The 15,221-nt window shown below is 58.9% G+C and overlaps 2 protein-coding genes across 6 annotated transcripts; both read right to left on the bottom strand.

Moving 5' to 3' along the window:
* Nucleotides 1-5,217: 5,217 nt before the first annotated feature.
* LENEP (lens epithelial protein) lies at nucleotides 5,218-7,451 on the bottom strand. Its single transcript, XM_025996888.2, has 2 exons — nucleotides 7,191-7,451; nucleotides 5,218-7,109 (listed from the first exon to the last, which is right to left on the bottom strand). Exon 1 carries the CDS (start codon nucleotides 7,417-7,419, stop codon nucleotides 7,234-7,236), a length of 186 nt encoding a protein of 61 aa, XP_025852673.1. The 5' UTR covers nucleotides 7,420-7,451; the 3' UTR covers nucleotides 5,218-7,109; nucleotides 7,191-7,233.
* Nucleotides 7,452-7,913: 462 nt separating this feature from the next.
* Nucleotides 7,914-13,459, bottom strand: FLAD1 (flavin adenine dinucleotide synthetase 1). Of its 5 annotated transcripts, none has more exons than XM_072732493.1 (8): nucleotides 13,323-13,459; nucleotides 12,715-12,908; nucleotides 10,447-11,191; nucleotides 9,711-9,858; nucleotides 9,272-9,370; nucleotides 8,994-9,191; nucleotides 8,218-8,291; nucleotides 7,914-8,129 (listed from the first exon to the last, which is right to left on the bottom strand). In XM_072732493.1, exons 2-8 carry the CDS (start codon nucleotides 12,793-12,795, stop codon nucleotides 8,095-8,097), a joined length of 1,380 nt encoding a protein of 459 aa, XP_072588594.1. In that variant the 5' UTR covers nucleotides 12,796-12,908; nucleotides 13,323-13,459; the 3' UTR covers nucleotides 7,914-8,094. The 5 variants fall into 5 exon arrangements, with proteins under 5 accessions (XP_072588594.1, XP_025852972.1, XP_025852971.1 ...); XM_025997187.2 differs by having other exon boundaries at nucleotides 9,002-9,191; XM_025997186.2 differs by having other exon boundaries at nucleotides 12,715-12,940; nucleotides 13,323-13,402.
* Between the last annotated feature and the right edge of the window lie 1,762 nt (nucleotides 13,460-15,221).

Raw genomic sequence — 15,221 nt, 5'->3', positions numbered from 1 at the left:
CCACCTTAACTCGGGCTCCACCCCCGACCCCCATCCAGCCCTCCGCGGCGGCCCCGCCCCGCCCCCTGCGCTCCGCCGCCCTGCCCGCCCATTGGGCTGCGCACCCGCCCGTCTCAAGTGGGTCCCGCCCCGCGTTCCGCCAGGGAGGGGGCGGAGCCAAGGGGCTGGCCTGAAACCTGGAGGAGGGAAAGGGGGAGGGGCAGTGTCCGCAGTGGCCCGGGAACCCAGCGCCCCCATCGTGGGCTCTCGGTCTCCACGAGGGGCTTTGGTGCAGTCACCCAGTCGGGAGGGAAGGGTCTGAGAGGTTAAAGATAGGCCGGGTGGGGGTGAGGTGGGACTTAAGGGATTGAGGAAGGGGGGGTCCCGGGAGGGGCTATAATCAGGTCAGTGCCCCGGGAGGTAGGGGGAGGGGAGCCGCCAGGCCTTGGCTCCGGCTCCTACGCCCCTCCCCGACTCCGAGGGCGCGGGGGAGTGGGGGCTGCGGGCACTGTGCATCCCTCCCCACGCGTGACGGCGCCCCGCGGGGAGGGAGTGGCGCCCTGGGCAAGCAGCCTCTGCGCCCCAGCCGGTGCCCGCTGCGGCCTTGGCATTGTCGGAGGGGAGGGGCTGGGCCCGCAAAGGGGGAGGGGAGGCGCGCTCGCGCGGTTGCTCCCCGCCTCCATTCCGCCTGCTCCCTAAGTGGAGAAACTGAGTCTCCGCGAAGAAGGGACCTCTGGACCGGGATTCATTCGGAGACCCCGGTGGCCAGGGGAGCCTGGGCGTTTCCAGATGTGTGTGGGGGGCGGGGTACGTCCTCGACGCCCCCGCCGGTGAAGAAGGCAGCCTGGGGGAACGCGTCCAGCAGTGGACTCGTCCAGCGGCGCCCGCCGCGCTCTGTACCCGGACGGCCCCTCCCACTGGTGTAAAACGGAGTCAAATCCTGCTACCGCGAGCCAGGTTCCGTTCCCCGCAGCCGGCCGGGCCGAACCGGGGCCGAACCGGGGCCGACTCGCTCCCGCTTCCCCAGCCCCCTCCGCGGGGGGCCTCCCTCCCTTTCCAGCAGGTGGCTCCGCGCGACACCAGCTCAACCTGTTGGACCACAATGGGCGGCGCCAGGGGGCCCTGGCCCTCACCCGGGCTGACCCGGGATCCCCGCGCAGGGGGAGGGGCGGAGTCCCGGGTCCTCCCTCCCTCTCCGGCCGTGACTCAGCCTCGGGGCCGCTACCCTGCGCCCCAGCCAGGGGCGGAAAGTGTGAGGCGCTCCTGAGGGCCCGGGCCAAGCCAAACAGCCCCCCACCTCAGACATTATCTCACTGGAGAATTAGGGGGGCTGTAGGAAGGAGGGGGTAGCAGCAGGCCTAGGGCGCTCCCGCTCGCGAAGTCCGCTCCAGGTTTTTCTATCGTCCCTGTTCCCCTTGGGCCCTGCGGCCGGTCACTGCTCCGGGTTTTCTTCTCGGCCCCGCCGGACTGTCTAGTCGTTGAGCGCCGGGAGCGGCGGGGTCCAGGCCAGGGTTTCTCCCTCCCTCTCCTGCCGTCGGGATCGCGCTGGCCTAGGGAAGAGTCGTGCTGGGGGATAGGCGGCAGTGCCACGGAGAGGGGGCTGCTGCTCGGAGGAGGGGGCAAGGCCCAGGCAAAGGAGGGCGGGAAGGTGGCTCTGGCAGGGCAGAGCCTGGGTGTCCAGAGGCAGCCCAAGGGCGGACGCCTTGGCACCAGACCCTAGGTACGGAGAAACGAGGGGCGCCCCGGGCCTCTGGCCGCCCCGTCCACCCTCGCCTAGGGTCGTCTCCGGAGTCTTGCTGGACCCGGGCTGGACCTGCCAGCAGCGGGACCTAGAACCTCCTGTCTGTTCCTCCGCGACAGCCTGCCCCCGCTCCCGCCAGCACCCACGTTTCTCTTCTCGTCCATACAGCTTCCTTGCAGGCGCAGAAGTAGGAGGGGGGATCCCCGACTCGAAATTCCCGCCTTCCCTCTAGCTCCTGGCTCCTGGTTAGAGACTGCAGCAGCCCAGGAAGCCCGACTGGGGGCTGCGCCCCCTTCCAGGAGCACTCCCCACCCCCTCACCCCCACCCCGTCCCCAGCGGGGCCCCAGGGGGCCTGCTGCCACCCCCGCCCTGCCACCAGGCCGGGACTGGCACCGAGGTCTGCAGGGCAGGTGTGGGGCCTACAGGGGCCTCCCGGGGAGGGGGCGGGCATCCCAGATTCGCACATGCAGACCTAAATCTCAGGCGACCAGCCAGCCCTTAATTTTGAGGGCAACGTCACAGGAGATGGGTAAATCCCGGAAAGTGAGACGTGCTTGACGGTGCGAAGGATGCCAGCCCGGGCTGGGAGTTCATCCCTCCTCGCGAGGGCTGTGTACCTGGGGCCGGGGGCGACGGCTCCGGTGACAGCCAGGTGTCGGACTGGCCACGTGCGCTCAGGGACAGCTGCAGGACAGTTAGGTGTTTGCAGAGCGCGCTTCTGGCGGAAGAAGGGCTGGGCTGTCTGGGCAGGGTCCTGAGTGAGTGGGTCTGGGGGCCTGTGTTGGAAGATGGGCGGGGGTTGCTGAACTAGAAGCCAAGCGTCAGCTTGCCCTGGGCGCCCACCTCTTCCCCGCTCCCCCCGCTGCCCCAGCTGCCTCCGCTTCCCTCGAAAAACCCGCCGCCCAGGAAACCGCTGGGGGCGCTCAGACCGCAGCACCCCCCCGCTCGCCGCCCCCCGGCGCCCCCACCGCGACCGCCCAACCCACCTGAAGGGGCCGTGGCTGCCAGGGTTGCCCCTCCCGCCGACTCCCCCCCACACCTGCGGGCGCACTATTTATAACCCAGCGCCTATTCCGGGCCTCTGGGCGGGAGCCGGCTGCGCCTCAGCGCTAATCGTCTCCGGGATCTCTGCGCCCCTCAGGGCCGGGGGAGATAAATTTAGCCTCAGGAAGCTCGGGGAACAATTTCCAAAACTCCACGTCCCGGAACAGGCGAAACAGAACCCCTGCGCCCTCGGCCTCGGAGGGGCGGCCAGCAGGCGGCGCAGGTGCCGCGGCCCCGCGAGCCCGGCGGAGAAGCCGGGGCTGGTGGAGGACGCGAGGGTCGGGGGGCGGCGGCTCCGGCCGGGAGGGGCCGGAAGGACGCGCAGGGCAGGCTGTACAAAGTCTTAGCTGGGAGTAACCGAGAAAGGGCTTGGGGACTTCTGCCCTTCGAAGGGGAAATGACTGCTATGCAAACGAGATGCAAATAGGAACGCCAGGAAGCGCTGGTGCCTTTGGGGGTCTGCGCTCCCGCGTGGGTGAAACCACGCCGCACCCCTCCATCCCTCGGCTTCGGGGCGTTGCAGGGAAAACGCGGGCCCCTACCAAGATCGTTAGTAAAATAGCTGGTTTAGTGCGCGCGGCTCACAGACCCTGTGTCCAGGACCCCTGTCCTCCACTTGCCTTTGGCACACCATGTCCGCCAGAATCCGCTGGGAATCCTGGCTGTCAGGCCGCTCCTCCCAGGGCTGTCGCGTTTAGGGGTCCCTTTCAGCTTCGCGGAGGCTCAGGCCCGGTTTTATCCCGCCCTTCCCCTACCTCCATGTGGCCACTAGAGGGCGCCCGGGCGCCCGGGGTAAGATCTTCCCTACCCCTCCCCTCTTCTGCCGCCCACGCCCTGCCCTGAGCTCCTGAGAGTGGTTTGGACACTCCAGACCTGAGCTTACCCTCGCTCTTTTTCCCTTGGAGAGGAGTGGGCAGGTGTAGAGCAGGAAACCATCTCCTGGCTTGTGTGGACGCCCACAGGAGCCAGGGAAAGCAAGTACAGGAGCTGTGTGGAAGTGAAGTGGAAGTGGGGGTCACCAGGTGGGTGCAGATCATGGCACTGGTCCTCTTCATGCATGGCCTTCCTGGCCCCATCTCCCAGGCACCGGTTCAGAAGAGGAAGGCTGGACAGTGGAGAGAAACCCTGGACTTGAGATGAGGAAATCTAGGTTCACCGCCTGACCACCCCATTGCAGTGTGCCCTGGGCATGACCTTGGACGGGTCTCTTCTCACCTCTCTGGGCCCATTTTCTTCAAGGTGGCAATGACTGACTGCCCTCGCCCTGCCACCTTGCAGAGTGGGCCTGCGTAAGTCTGCAAGTGTGTTGTGGAGTGAGGAGGGCTCTCAGAGGGTGCACAAGCTTTTCGTTATTCTCCCACCCTCTCCTCAGCCTCTCCACCTTCAGGACACTCTTGAAAGTTGACCCTGTCGGTGGACCACCTCTCGTCACTCCCCTTTGCCCTCTTTCAATGTCCCAGGCCCCGCCCCCTTCCATCCACCACTGCCAGGGTGCTCTTTCCTGGACGTCCCCACCCCTGGCAAATGCCCTTGGACTCAGGACCCTCAGACTCCAGGATCCACCTGCAGGTGCCATCCCAGCTGGTGGGTGTGGGGGCTAGAAAGGAAAAGGAGGAAGAAGGCCAGAGCTGGAATCAGGGTGGGGCTCACCAAGCAGGGTTCAGGCTACTGGGGGGGAGGTAGGAGCTCCATATTCATGTGGGAAGGTGAATTATGTGCCTCCTCCACTGCTAACTGCTCTGGTTGCATTGAGGACTTTACCCCTTCCCACTGTTGTGCTCTGGGGGTTAGGTGGGCTCAAGGGACCAGGAAAGAGCACTGACTTGATTTTGTGGGGGCCTAAGGAGGGTGGCTAAGCTGCTGGGGTGAAAAATCACCTTGAGGTACACCTGGCTGGCTCAGTTGGTTGAGTGTCAGGTTTTTGGTTTTGGCTTGGGTCATGATCTTGGAGGCGTGAGGTCGAGCCTGCGTTGGGAATACTTGGGATTCTCTCACTCTGCCTACCCACCCACCCCCCCTTACGTGCGTCCTCTCTCTCTCTCTCTGTCAAATAATCTTTTTTAAAATAAATGAAGAGTGGAGCACTGTGGAGTACTGTGCTACTGCCAGAAGGACGGGGGCAGGCTCCACGTATACTGATAGGAATCCTGTATGGGCCATGCAGAGGGAGGGATATGGGGCCGTGTGGAGAGCGTGTTGTCAACTCACAGAGTACCAGTGGGTGGGGGTGCCTGGCTGGCTCAGTCTGGGGAGTGTGTGACTCTCTCATTCTCTTTTTAAGCAGGGTCCACACCCAGCATGGAGCCCAATGCAGAGCTTGAACTCAGAACCTGAGATTAAGATCAAGAATTGGACGCTTAATTGGGCCACCTAGATGCCCCAAGTGTGTGACTCTTGATCCTGGGATTGTGAGTTTGAGTCCCACACTGGGTGTAGAGATTACTTAAAAAAATTTTTTTAAAAAGATTTTATTTATTTATTCATGAGAGACACAAGAGAGAGAGAGAGGCAGAGACACAGGCAGAGGGAGAAGCAGGCTCCATGCAGCGAGCCTGATGTGGGACTCGATCTCAGGACTCCAGGATCATGCCCTGAGATGAAGGCAGATGCTTGAACGCAGATGCTTTAATTGTTGAGCCACCCAGGCATCCCCCACCCCCCAAATAAAAGCTTAAAAAAAAAAAAGAATGTGTATGCATTCAGGCCAGCCACTTCTCTCCACCACTATAGCTAAGATACCTGCTCTGAGCCCCTGACATGTTGGCCTCCTGATGGGGCTCTCCTGTCCTACCCTTGCTCCTTAACGTCTGTTCTCAACACAGTAGCCAGTGTGAACACCTTGCAGTGGCGTTTTCATTTCACTTGGCACAGAGCTCGGCCCTATGTCCCCTGGCTTAGAGGCCCTCAAGGACCTGGCCCACAATCTGGCCCATACCACCCCAGTCAACTTGTCCTTTTTTCCATATACCTATCACCTAATAACATCTCCACACTTATTTTATTTGTTTCTATTTTATTTTCTGTATCTGCCCACGAGAATATAAGCTCCGTGAGTACAGGGGCCTATTGTGCTCCTGCTGCGTTCAGAGCGCCCAGACCAGTGTGCAGCGGATGCATGCACATTTGTTACATGAATGAACGCATGGAGATGCAGTATGTGTGCAGACTATCTCTGGAATGTTCTCCAGGAGCCTAGCAAAAGCTGACTAACTCCTGGGCAGAGAGCTGGGGGCGGGTGGGGGTGTGCACTTCTCACCAGCATAGCTCCTCACTTGTCTTTACAAAAGGAGGTGTATGTCATCTTTACAAAAGGAGACAAAACATGCCCAGAAAAACTGAGTTAACTCAGAAGTTGGGGGGAACTGGTCTCTGGGAGTGGGGAAAGTGCCTGGTATAGCATCCCCAGGCCTGAGCCCCAGGAGAGGAGGGGGAAACAGCCAGCCCCAAGAGGGCCCGGGGCATGTGAGCTCAGGCCGGGATGGGGGGTGTGCGTGGGCCATGAGGTCTGCTCAGCTGGTGTGTACTAGGATGTCCTTCAGGGAAGCATGTTGGTGGCTGCCTGGGGGAAGTGGAGCACCTCTGTGCATTCTGGCTGCTTGTGCCTGTGCTCTGTGCTAAGCCCGAGGCCACCCAGGTCCAGGTCTTTTCCCAAGATCTCCAGAGTCAGGCAGCAGGCCAGACTAGGTTTTGGATTTGGGTTCCCAGCCCCAGGCACAGGACTTCATAGACCCCACCCAAGCTGGATCCCTCCCTACCCACCAGGCCTTTCCACCCTCTACCTTCCCCACCCAGGTATCAGTGAGTCAGAAAACCTGGTTTTCAGTCTCAGCTCTATCCAGGACAACCTCCTTCCCTCCCTGATCTGTACTCTGGCTCCAGACCCTTCCAGGACTGAGTTTTTCTGACATTTAGGACTTGAGGCCTCAAGGCCTATTTATTTTATATGTGTACACACACACACACACACACACACACACACACACACACACATACACACACACACTTCATTGATTCTGAAACACAGATATTAGGGGACAGGGGACAAGCCCATTCCTGGCACTGAGAGGATGGGAAAATCAACCATCTGGGCTGGTGGGCTCCCTGTGCCAGGCCTGGAGACGGGCCAGGTCCTGCAGCAGTCTTCCTGGGGTCGCAGCCAGCAGGCCAAGCTCCCGTGCCCCGGAGGTCTACTGGAGGTAGGTGCGGGGAGCGGAGGCCTAGGGACGCAGGACTGGCAGACAGACGGCACAAACTGGAAGCAGGACGCATATGTCACTCGATGCTGTGGCCCATCCTTGGCCAAGCAGCTGGTCCTGGGAGTCCTGCTGGGGGCCAGGCTGGGTGCTAGAAGAGAGAAGGGGAAGCTGAGGGGCAGGCTTCAACACAGTGGGGTAGCCAGGCCTCCTGTTTGCCCTGCCCCCCTACCTGAGCATTGCCAGATGCCAGCCTTAGGGAGGTTGTCCCCCTGTCAATCCAGCAGCTCTTTGATACACCAGCAGCAGAGGATGATATAGGCAAGTTCCTTCAGGGTCTGCTGCAGGCCCTCCCACCCCGTGCCCAGCTTCATGACAGGTACCCGGAGACCAGTGTCTCCCAGGACTCGTCTGAAGGAGAAAGGCAGGGCGTGGGCCAGGGGCTGTGTCTGGGGCTGCATGTGGCCAGCAGCTCTGAGGCATGTGGGAGCCGCCTCTAGTGCCTTTTATCCATGGCATCCCCACCCCCCAGACCTCATGACTGTGGGGACAAAGGCCCCGGGGTCTAGCACAGGGAAAGTTCTGGGCCCCAGAATAGGCTGAGTCAGCCTCCCTGGACAGGGATGGAGGCTGGGCTGAGGAGGCGGAGGGACTGGCCACCCCATCTTCCAGCCCCCGCGCCAAGCTCACTTCCCTTCCTCCAGCCTGGGTCTGGAAACTGGGGCCCTGCCATTGCCGCCTCCTCCCCCAGTGGCTGCCAGGACTCCATGCTCCTGCCCTCTCCTGTCCTCGGCAGGCTCCTACTGGGGCTGGCCTTCAGAATCACCAATGGGAGTGCCTTTCCAGTCTGTTCTGCACACGCCCCCACCCCTGGCCCCACTGACCTGACAGGCAGAGCCTGGCCCATGTCTACTTCTCTCATCCCCAGAGCAGGAAGACACAGACACAACATCAGCCCAGGAGAGGCATGGTTTATTGACAGGTTACACCCCAGGAAGGCCTCCCTCCCAGCTCCTGGAGCGGATGAGTGTGAGGTCATGTGCGGGAGTTCCGCTCCTCCTCTTCGTTCTCAAGTAGGTAGGCAGGACGGTAGGTGGGCTGTCCCCCTGGGCTCAGGCACTTCAGGGCCGGGTTCCTCACCGTGTTCTCCCGGCCCCCCAGGGACGTGTAGCTGAACCGGGAGAATGGAAACAGGTGGTGGGTGGCTCTCCCTACCCCACGTCCCCCCCCCCAAACCCACACTCTCCCAGCACTCTTACCCTCGGTCATATAGGATGCAGTACGGGACAAAGAGCTGACGCAGGAAGTCCCAGATGTCTCTATAGGTCCAGTCCTGGGAGGTGAGAGTGTAATCACCCATACCCCCTTCCCACACTTAACCCCTGCCACCTGGGGAGGGGTCCTTCCTAGGGCTCTTCTGCCTCTCAGCCTGATTCTCTGCCACAGTTTGTTCCTATAAGCCACGCCACATGCAAGACCAAGCCTGCATCCTGGCCCCTCCAGCCCCAACCCACAGGTGTGTGTGTGTGCCAGGGCAGGGACGGGCTGTCTGTGCAAGCCAGTATGGTGCAGCACACATTGTGTGGTCATGGAAATGGTCTCTAACTGTGTTGTCTGACATGTGGACACCTGGAACATGGTTAGTGCAAGGGTAAAAGTGAATTTTGAATTGTACTTAATTTTTAAAATGAAGATTTAATTCACATGCCACAGAATTCTTCCTTCTAAAGTATACCATTCAGTGGTTTTTAGTAATTCCCTATTTTGTTCTAGTAAGTGACAGTCTGAGTATAGTAAGTGGCTAGTGGCCACCACACTGGACAGCACAGAGCTGGCAAAAGAAAGCACAAGCCTGCCTTTAAATCAGTGCTAAATAAGGCCTGGTCAGAAGGCTGACCCACCAAGCAGCACAGCCTCCCCTGGACGCTGGGGTTCTTCATCTGAGCACCCGGCTCCGACTTCTCCCACACCCAGAAGCCAGGGTGCATGACCCACAGGGATCAGGGGACTGGGCTGGAGGCACCACAGCCTCTACCCTGTTACCAGCAGCGGGTTGACACGCATGAAGGCAGGCCAGCCGGGGTCAGTGGGGCTGAAGGGGCAGAGGCTGCAGGAGTAGGGGTCCGTGCGGCGCGTGCCCATCAGGACAGCCTCCAGCTGGGGGTGCCGCGCCTGCAGCTCGCTCAGGGCCTGCTTCATGTCGCCCTCAGCCTCCAACACCTGCAGATTATACCTGTGGAACGAAGAGGGCTGGGGGTCAGAAGTGGGCACTGCCAAGCTCCCCTGGAGCCCCCATCCCCAGGCCCCTAGTACCTCTTGATGGTATCCTGGAGGAACTGCTCCAGCTCGGGGAAAGGGGAGATGCTGCGGATATACAGGATCTGCAGGGGTTCCTGAGCATCGGGGCATTTCCTGGGGGGGTGTGTGGAGGAAGGATGCATAGGCTTTTGGGGAAGGCAGGGAGATGCTTGCTTGAGCTTGCACTGTTCTCCTTGGTTCCCCGAAGGACCCTTATCTTTCTCATCCATGACAACCACTTCCTATGTAAAGCCCATCTTGATCTCTCACTCCTCGGTCCTGGAGCACACATCCAGGGCTGCACCATGGCAGCTGCTTGATAAATGTGGTGGGGGACCACAGCTGAGAGGTCACCAGGGCTGCTTCCTCCCAACCCCATTTGCTGGCCCCCTTCCCCTGCCTGCCTGGGGCCACCAGAGCACCTGTGAGGGCTCAGCCTGAGGTGCAGGCTCACCTCTGCACGGCCGCATGGAGGAGGTGCAGCAGTGCGGTGCAGTCCTTGCCGCCATTGAAGCCCACACAGAGGTGGGTGAGGCCATACTGAGCCAGGGCAGTCTCAATAGTCTGCAGGGCACCTGCCACCTTCTTCCCCAGGGAAGACTCTGCAAGCAGACACACGAGAGGCCATCACATAGATACACGTGGCTGGTGGAGGGCGGTGGGGGGCCACGCTGCCCTTGATTAGTCTTTCTTGACTTCCACTGTGCGTTGTGTAATGTCCAGACTCCTGCACGCCCCTTGGAGTGTGCCCCCCTGGGCTGTTCAGCTCACTCTTCACCCCAGTGTCTTCCCTCTGGGGGCCCTGGTTCCTTTCCCCAAGCCCCACACTATTTGCTCTCACCCAATCTGGCTGACCACCCCACATGTATGTTACTTGCCCAGTAGACTGTGTCTAGTAGATGCTCAGATCAGGGCTGCCCTACCCGCTGTGGAGGCCCCATGGCACCCCCATCTCCTGCCCAGGCACCTGTGTGACGCCCACCTCTCTCGTTATGCTGGGCCTCTGAAGGGCACGGCGTACAACTGTCTTGTTGGGGTACAACCCTCACACCCAGCATGGTGCTGGTGACAGTTGGCACTCAGTCTACACTTATAGGAGCCATCTTCCACCCGCTCCTGGACTTTGAGGAAGCCTCCAGCAGCCCCCACATTCCTAAGCCCAGGGAGGCCCCCCCAACCCAGGCCCCTACCTGACTCTGCCAGTTTGTATACGGCCTCACTGGCCTGCTGCACAGCATCGGGCACAAAGGGGACCAGCGACCCCGGGGGAAGATGGGTAGTCAGGTAGGCCAGGCATTCTTCCAGGGGCCCTTCCTCCTCCGAGTCCAGCATCAGCTTCACCTGATAGTAGTTGCTGCCCCAGTCAGGGTAGGAGCCCAGGCCAAGCTTGCGCCCAAAGTGGGCCTGGGCCTCAGCCAGGATGGGGGCGATAGAGGCCTCATCAGCGGCCACATAGAGCTCCCGAAGGTGGAACTGCACAGCTGTGTTTTGGAACAGCCCTTTCAGCCCCTCCAGCACCCTCCTCAGCAGCTCGGGAATGCCTGGGAAGAGGTAGACGTTTCGGACGGAGACCAGCGGGAATTTGAAGGGCTGGCCCGTTTGAGGATCTGTGCCGTAATGCAGGCGGGCAGAGGAGGGCACCAGAGACAGCTTCTCCCAGCCCTTCCCTCCTAGGGCTTTGATGGCTGCTTCCAGCTCGGGGTGTGGCTTAAGCTCATCCCCGAAGGCCTGTGCTACAGCCTCAAAGGTTACATCGTCATGAGTGGGGCCGATGCCCCCTGCTGTGAGGACGTGGGTGAAGCGGCTGGAGAAAGAAGTGATCTCGGCTGCAATCGTGGTGACCTCATCAGGGACAACAGAGACGCGGCACACCTGGACCCCCAGGGAGCGCAGTGTCCGGCACAAAAAGTACGTGTTGGTGTCCTGAGTGTGTCCCTGGGAGATGAGATGGTGACAGTGAGTATCAATGTGGTGGGGATGAAGGGCAAAGGGGAAAGGGTGACACCTGCATTTTCCTGATGCTGGGGCACTGTGCTCTTTGGGGGGTACTGTCTTGGGCTGCCAAAAAGCCTGGACTGGGGGATCCTTGGATGGCGCAGTGGTTTAGCGCCTGTCTTTGGCCCAGCGCGCGATCCTGGAGACCCAGGATCGAATCCCACATTGGGCCCCCGGTGCATGGAGCCTACTTCTCCCTCTGCCTGTGTCTCTGCCTCTCCCTCTCTCTCTGTCTCTCTGTGTGACTATCATAAAAAAACAAAACAAAACAAAAAAAAGCCTGGACTGGGCACAGGAGTGAGAAAATCCAGCTGAACAGTCAGGGGTAGCATGATCCACCCTGGGCCTTCTTTGCATTTGAACCTTGACCTCAGATATGCTTATGGATTCCATGGTCAATTCTATTGTGGATGACTCATCCACTACCTCACCAGTCCTGCCAGTTTCAATCCCCTGGCTCCCCGCACTTACTAGGCATTTCTACCATATTCCTGGCTATTGTCACTTTGGTTAGTGGCATCCCCAGACACTGTCCATAGCCAGTTGGGCACTTCTGTTGTCAACTCTACTGAAATGTCTCCGCACTTCTGCTCTCTGTCCTTACTACCACCATGCAGGTCTTTGGCACCTTTTATCTGGACAGTGGTGACAGTCCCTGGCCAGGCTCCCAGCCTCCAGCCACAGTGCTCTGCCCCAGGCCTCCTGACTAACCTTTCTAATGTGCTACTGTGATTGCACCACTCTTGGGCTCAAAAGCCATGTGTTGTTTCCAACCATATTCTGATTAAAGTTCAAATTCCTTTGCAGAATATTTGAGGCTGCCTGTCTATGGGTGTAGATCTGACGCTCTTCCCTGGCCCCATCTCCTTCTGCTTCTTTACAGGGGGCTTCGTAGGTAAGGGTTGCTCTGGAGGAAGAGAGAATGGGCTTGGAATCCCAGCTCTACCACTCCTGAGCTCTGTAATCTTGGGCAAACTTCTCAGTCTCATCATCTAATAACTGAGATTTATAAAAGTATCAAATCTCATGGGAATGCTCTAAGGATTAGTTAAGACCGCGTATTGATATAATAAGCACACTGCCAGGCCCCAGTAAGCACTCAAAAAACGGGTCAATATTAGTTATTACAAGCCTGATGCCATGACCTCTCCTAAGACTTCCCTCATTGTTCTGAGGGATTTCCTCCATCTAGTCCTCTCCTGTTTTGCTTACTCATGCACTGCACCTCCTTCACGGGATGGACTCCCGCTGGTTCCTGTAAAGCCCTCCTACCGCTATGAAAATGCTTGGCAAATTGTAGCAACTTCGCTGCAAGTTTTCAACAGAGTAACTGGAAGAACATGTTGGACCCACTACAGGGACCTGGTGGGCAAGGGGGCGCCCCCGGTCGGCCTCCCTCAGCAAGGTGCAGCAGGCTCTAGAGGACGGGCGGCGCCCACCCCCCCTCTCCGTCCCAGACACACCTTGAGGATCTCATCTCCAACAATGATGATGCCCGCCGTCACGCTGCGCCCTGGGGGAGGTGCAAAGGCCCTAGATGCCATGGTCCTGCCTTCTCTGCCCCTCTGCACGGCCCTCCAGTAGCCACCCAGGGCCCCAAATAGGGGTCGGAAGCAGGGGAGTTGCGCCAGGTCTACAGGGCACTGGGGGCCATAGCCTGAAAACAGGGGGGTCTGGGGTCAAGGGAACCTGGAGGAGCCAGAAAGGACACGGGGAGGGCATGAGGGCACGCTCTTCCTCAGAGAAAGACCTCGCCAGGCCCCTGACAAGACTTTTATCCCTGCCTCTAAGAATTGCGTTCTCAAACCCCAGCCCCGGCCTCTTCGCATGCCTTCTGAGCTCGGCTACAGTGTCCTTAAAATGTCCTGCTCTCCGAGCACCCACAGCCGAGCGCGGCCACCTGCACCTTTAAAGACCTCTTCTCTTCGGGGCACCTGTCCCTTTAAGCGTCTTGCCCCCTCCGCCCGGGACTGGAGCGCAGGAGCCCCTCCCTCAGGCGCCCGCACCCCTTCTGGCCGGAGTCCCGTCTCCCCGCCCCGCTGCAGCCCGCCACGCTCTCCCAGGTCCGCACCTGCCTCTCGGGCCCTTCCCCGGCTCGTGCCCTCTGCTCCCGCACGTCCCGAGCGACATCCGCACGCAGAGTCCCACCCCAGACCCGCACCTTCTCACGGCGGTTGGTCACCGTGGCTGTCGCTCAGACGGCCTCCAAGGGCCCATTGGTGCAGCTGACTGTCGCTCGCCCGCCTTAGCCAGGGGGCGGGAGCAGCGCCGGTTGCTATCGGCGACAAGCACGTGGTCACCACCCGCCCGGAACTGCGGGGGCGGGACCAGCGGGCTTGGTGCGGGGGGCGGGGCCAGCGGCAGTGGTGCAAGGCGCTGCTAGGAGCTGCGAGCGGAGGCGTGATGCTCGCTTCCATCCCGTTAATACATCCTCGCCCGCAAGTGCTATGGGGCGCCCACTCTAGTTCTAGGCACTGGGGCTGCCCAGGGCTTCGGTAGCGCGCACACGTTGGAGACACCAGCAAGGAGCACCTTGGAAGGTAGGAAGAACTTGGAGGTGAGCTTTTAGGGTGTGAAGCGCTCATACCCCTCTATAAAAACGACGCACCTACATACCTGACCCCTGCCTTGCTCCACAAAGTGGTCTGAACACCACCTTTGCCCGATTATTGGTCTTACAGGTAAAGTGAGGGCAGTGACTAGGCAGTGCCTTGTGTCCACTTTGGAGTCTCACATCATCCTGGATTATTCTCATTTCAGTTGCTTTTGGTCTAAAACTGCTTAAATTTTAATGTTTTGTCCGGGATCTTTTTATAAAAAATATAAGTCCTCCCTGTGCCCAAGGTGCAGCTTGAATTCACTACCCAGAGTTGCATGCTCCACGGACAGAGCAGGCCAGGTGTTCCTATCTGGGACCTTCCTAATATGCTGATTAAATTTCCCCTATTCAGTTGGGGTGGGAGCCTGAGATCTGCATTTAACAAGCTCTCGTGCCATGCTGATGCTGCTCCGGGTCCCTAGAGTATGTTTCCTGTAGTAAACATCTAAAATCCATCACTTGGAGAGCAGTTGAACCACATCCACCCTCATTTTACTCTTAAGCCCAAAATAGATGATGCCCATTTTACAGATGGGCAGCAGGCTAAGAAAGGTTAAGGGATGCCACATAGCAACTACAAAACACTAATGTGAAAGAGCCAGGCTTCTAGACCATTCTTTCTTAAGTAATAAACCCTGTGTGTGTGGTTTTTTTCAACAACTGCCAAGAGTTGCATGCTCTTTGGACTGACCCAGCCAGATGCCCCTCAAAAAAAAAAAAAAAAAAAGGCAAAACAAAAGTTCCATTTGCCTAATGATGTAAGTCACATCATCTTTACTAGTAGTATTGGTAAAATCTGACTACCCCTCCCACAAAAAAGCTCTGGTCCAATTCTTTACCAGTGGGTTCTCAAGCTTGAGGGGTCGCCAGGATCATCTGGAGAGCTTGTTGAAACATCACTAGGTCCAACCCTGTTTCTGATTCAGTAGGTCTAGGGTGGAGTCCAGTAATTTGCATTTCTAACAAGGTTCTGGTGACGTCAAGCCTTCCGATTCAGGGACTGCAACTAAACTACTGCCGTAGGAATAAGTGGATGGAAGATAGGAAGATTCCTTTATTTAGTACTACTGTTCTCTCCACCCAACATAGGGCTTGAACTCATAACCCAGGGAACCGAGCTGCCTGCTCCACCAATGGAGCCAGCCAGGCGCCCCCTGGAGAAATGTTTTCTTAAAATATAGCTTACACCTGTTTTCTCAAAGGTTAATCTCTGGCTACCTGCATAAAAATTCTTGAAATTCCCACATCCAGGCCACACCCCCTACCAGTTAAGTATCTCTAAGGAATGACTTAGGTGCCAGTACTAGCCACTAAAAACAGCACAGGCTTCTGCCCACTGCCCTCCTCCCCTACCCCTCACAGGTAACAGGC

The sequence above is a fragment of the Vulpes vulpes genome, chromosome 13 (genome assembly GCF_048418805.1).
Source record: "Vulpes vulpes isolate BD-2025 chromosome 13, VulVul3, whole genome shotgun sequence".
In the NCBI taxonomy this organism is placed as follows: domain Eukaryota; kingdom Metazoa; phylum Chordata; class Mammalia; order Carnivora; family Canidae; genus Vulpes; species Vulpes vulpes.
The sequence above is the reverse complement of the archived record's forward strand: the minus strand, read 5'-3'. Positions and strand labels throughout refer to the sequence as shown.

Bases quoted from the DNA above. Each gene is read 5' to 3' on its own strand.
- LENEP (XM_025996888.2), bottom strand. From the start codon at position 7,419: ATGCAGCCCCAGACACAGCCCCTGGCCCACGCCCTGCCTTTCTCCTTC.
- FLAD1 (XM_025997187.2), bottom strand. From the start codon at position 12,795: ATGGCATCTAGGGCCTTTGCACCTCCCCCAGGGCGCAGCGTGACGGCG. The intron at 11,192-12,714 runs GTGTGTCTGGGA...CTCATCTCCCAG, and splicing joins TTGGAGATGAGATCCTCAAG to GGACACACTCAGGACACCAA. The intron at 9,371-9,710 runs GTGAGCCTGCAC...ACACCCCCCCAG, and splicing joins CTCCATGCGGCCGTGCAGAG to GAAATGCCCCGATGCTCAGG.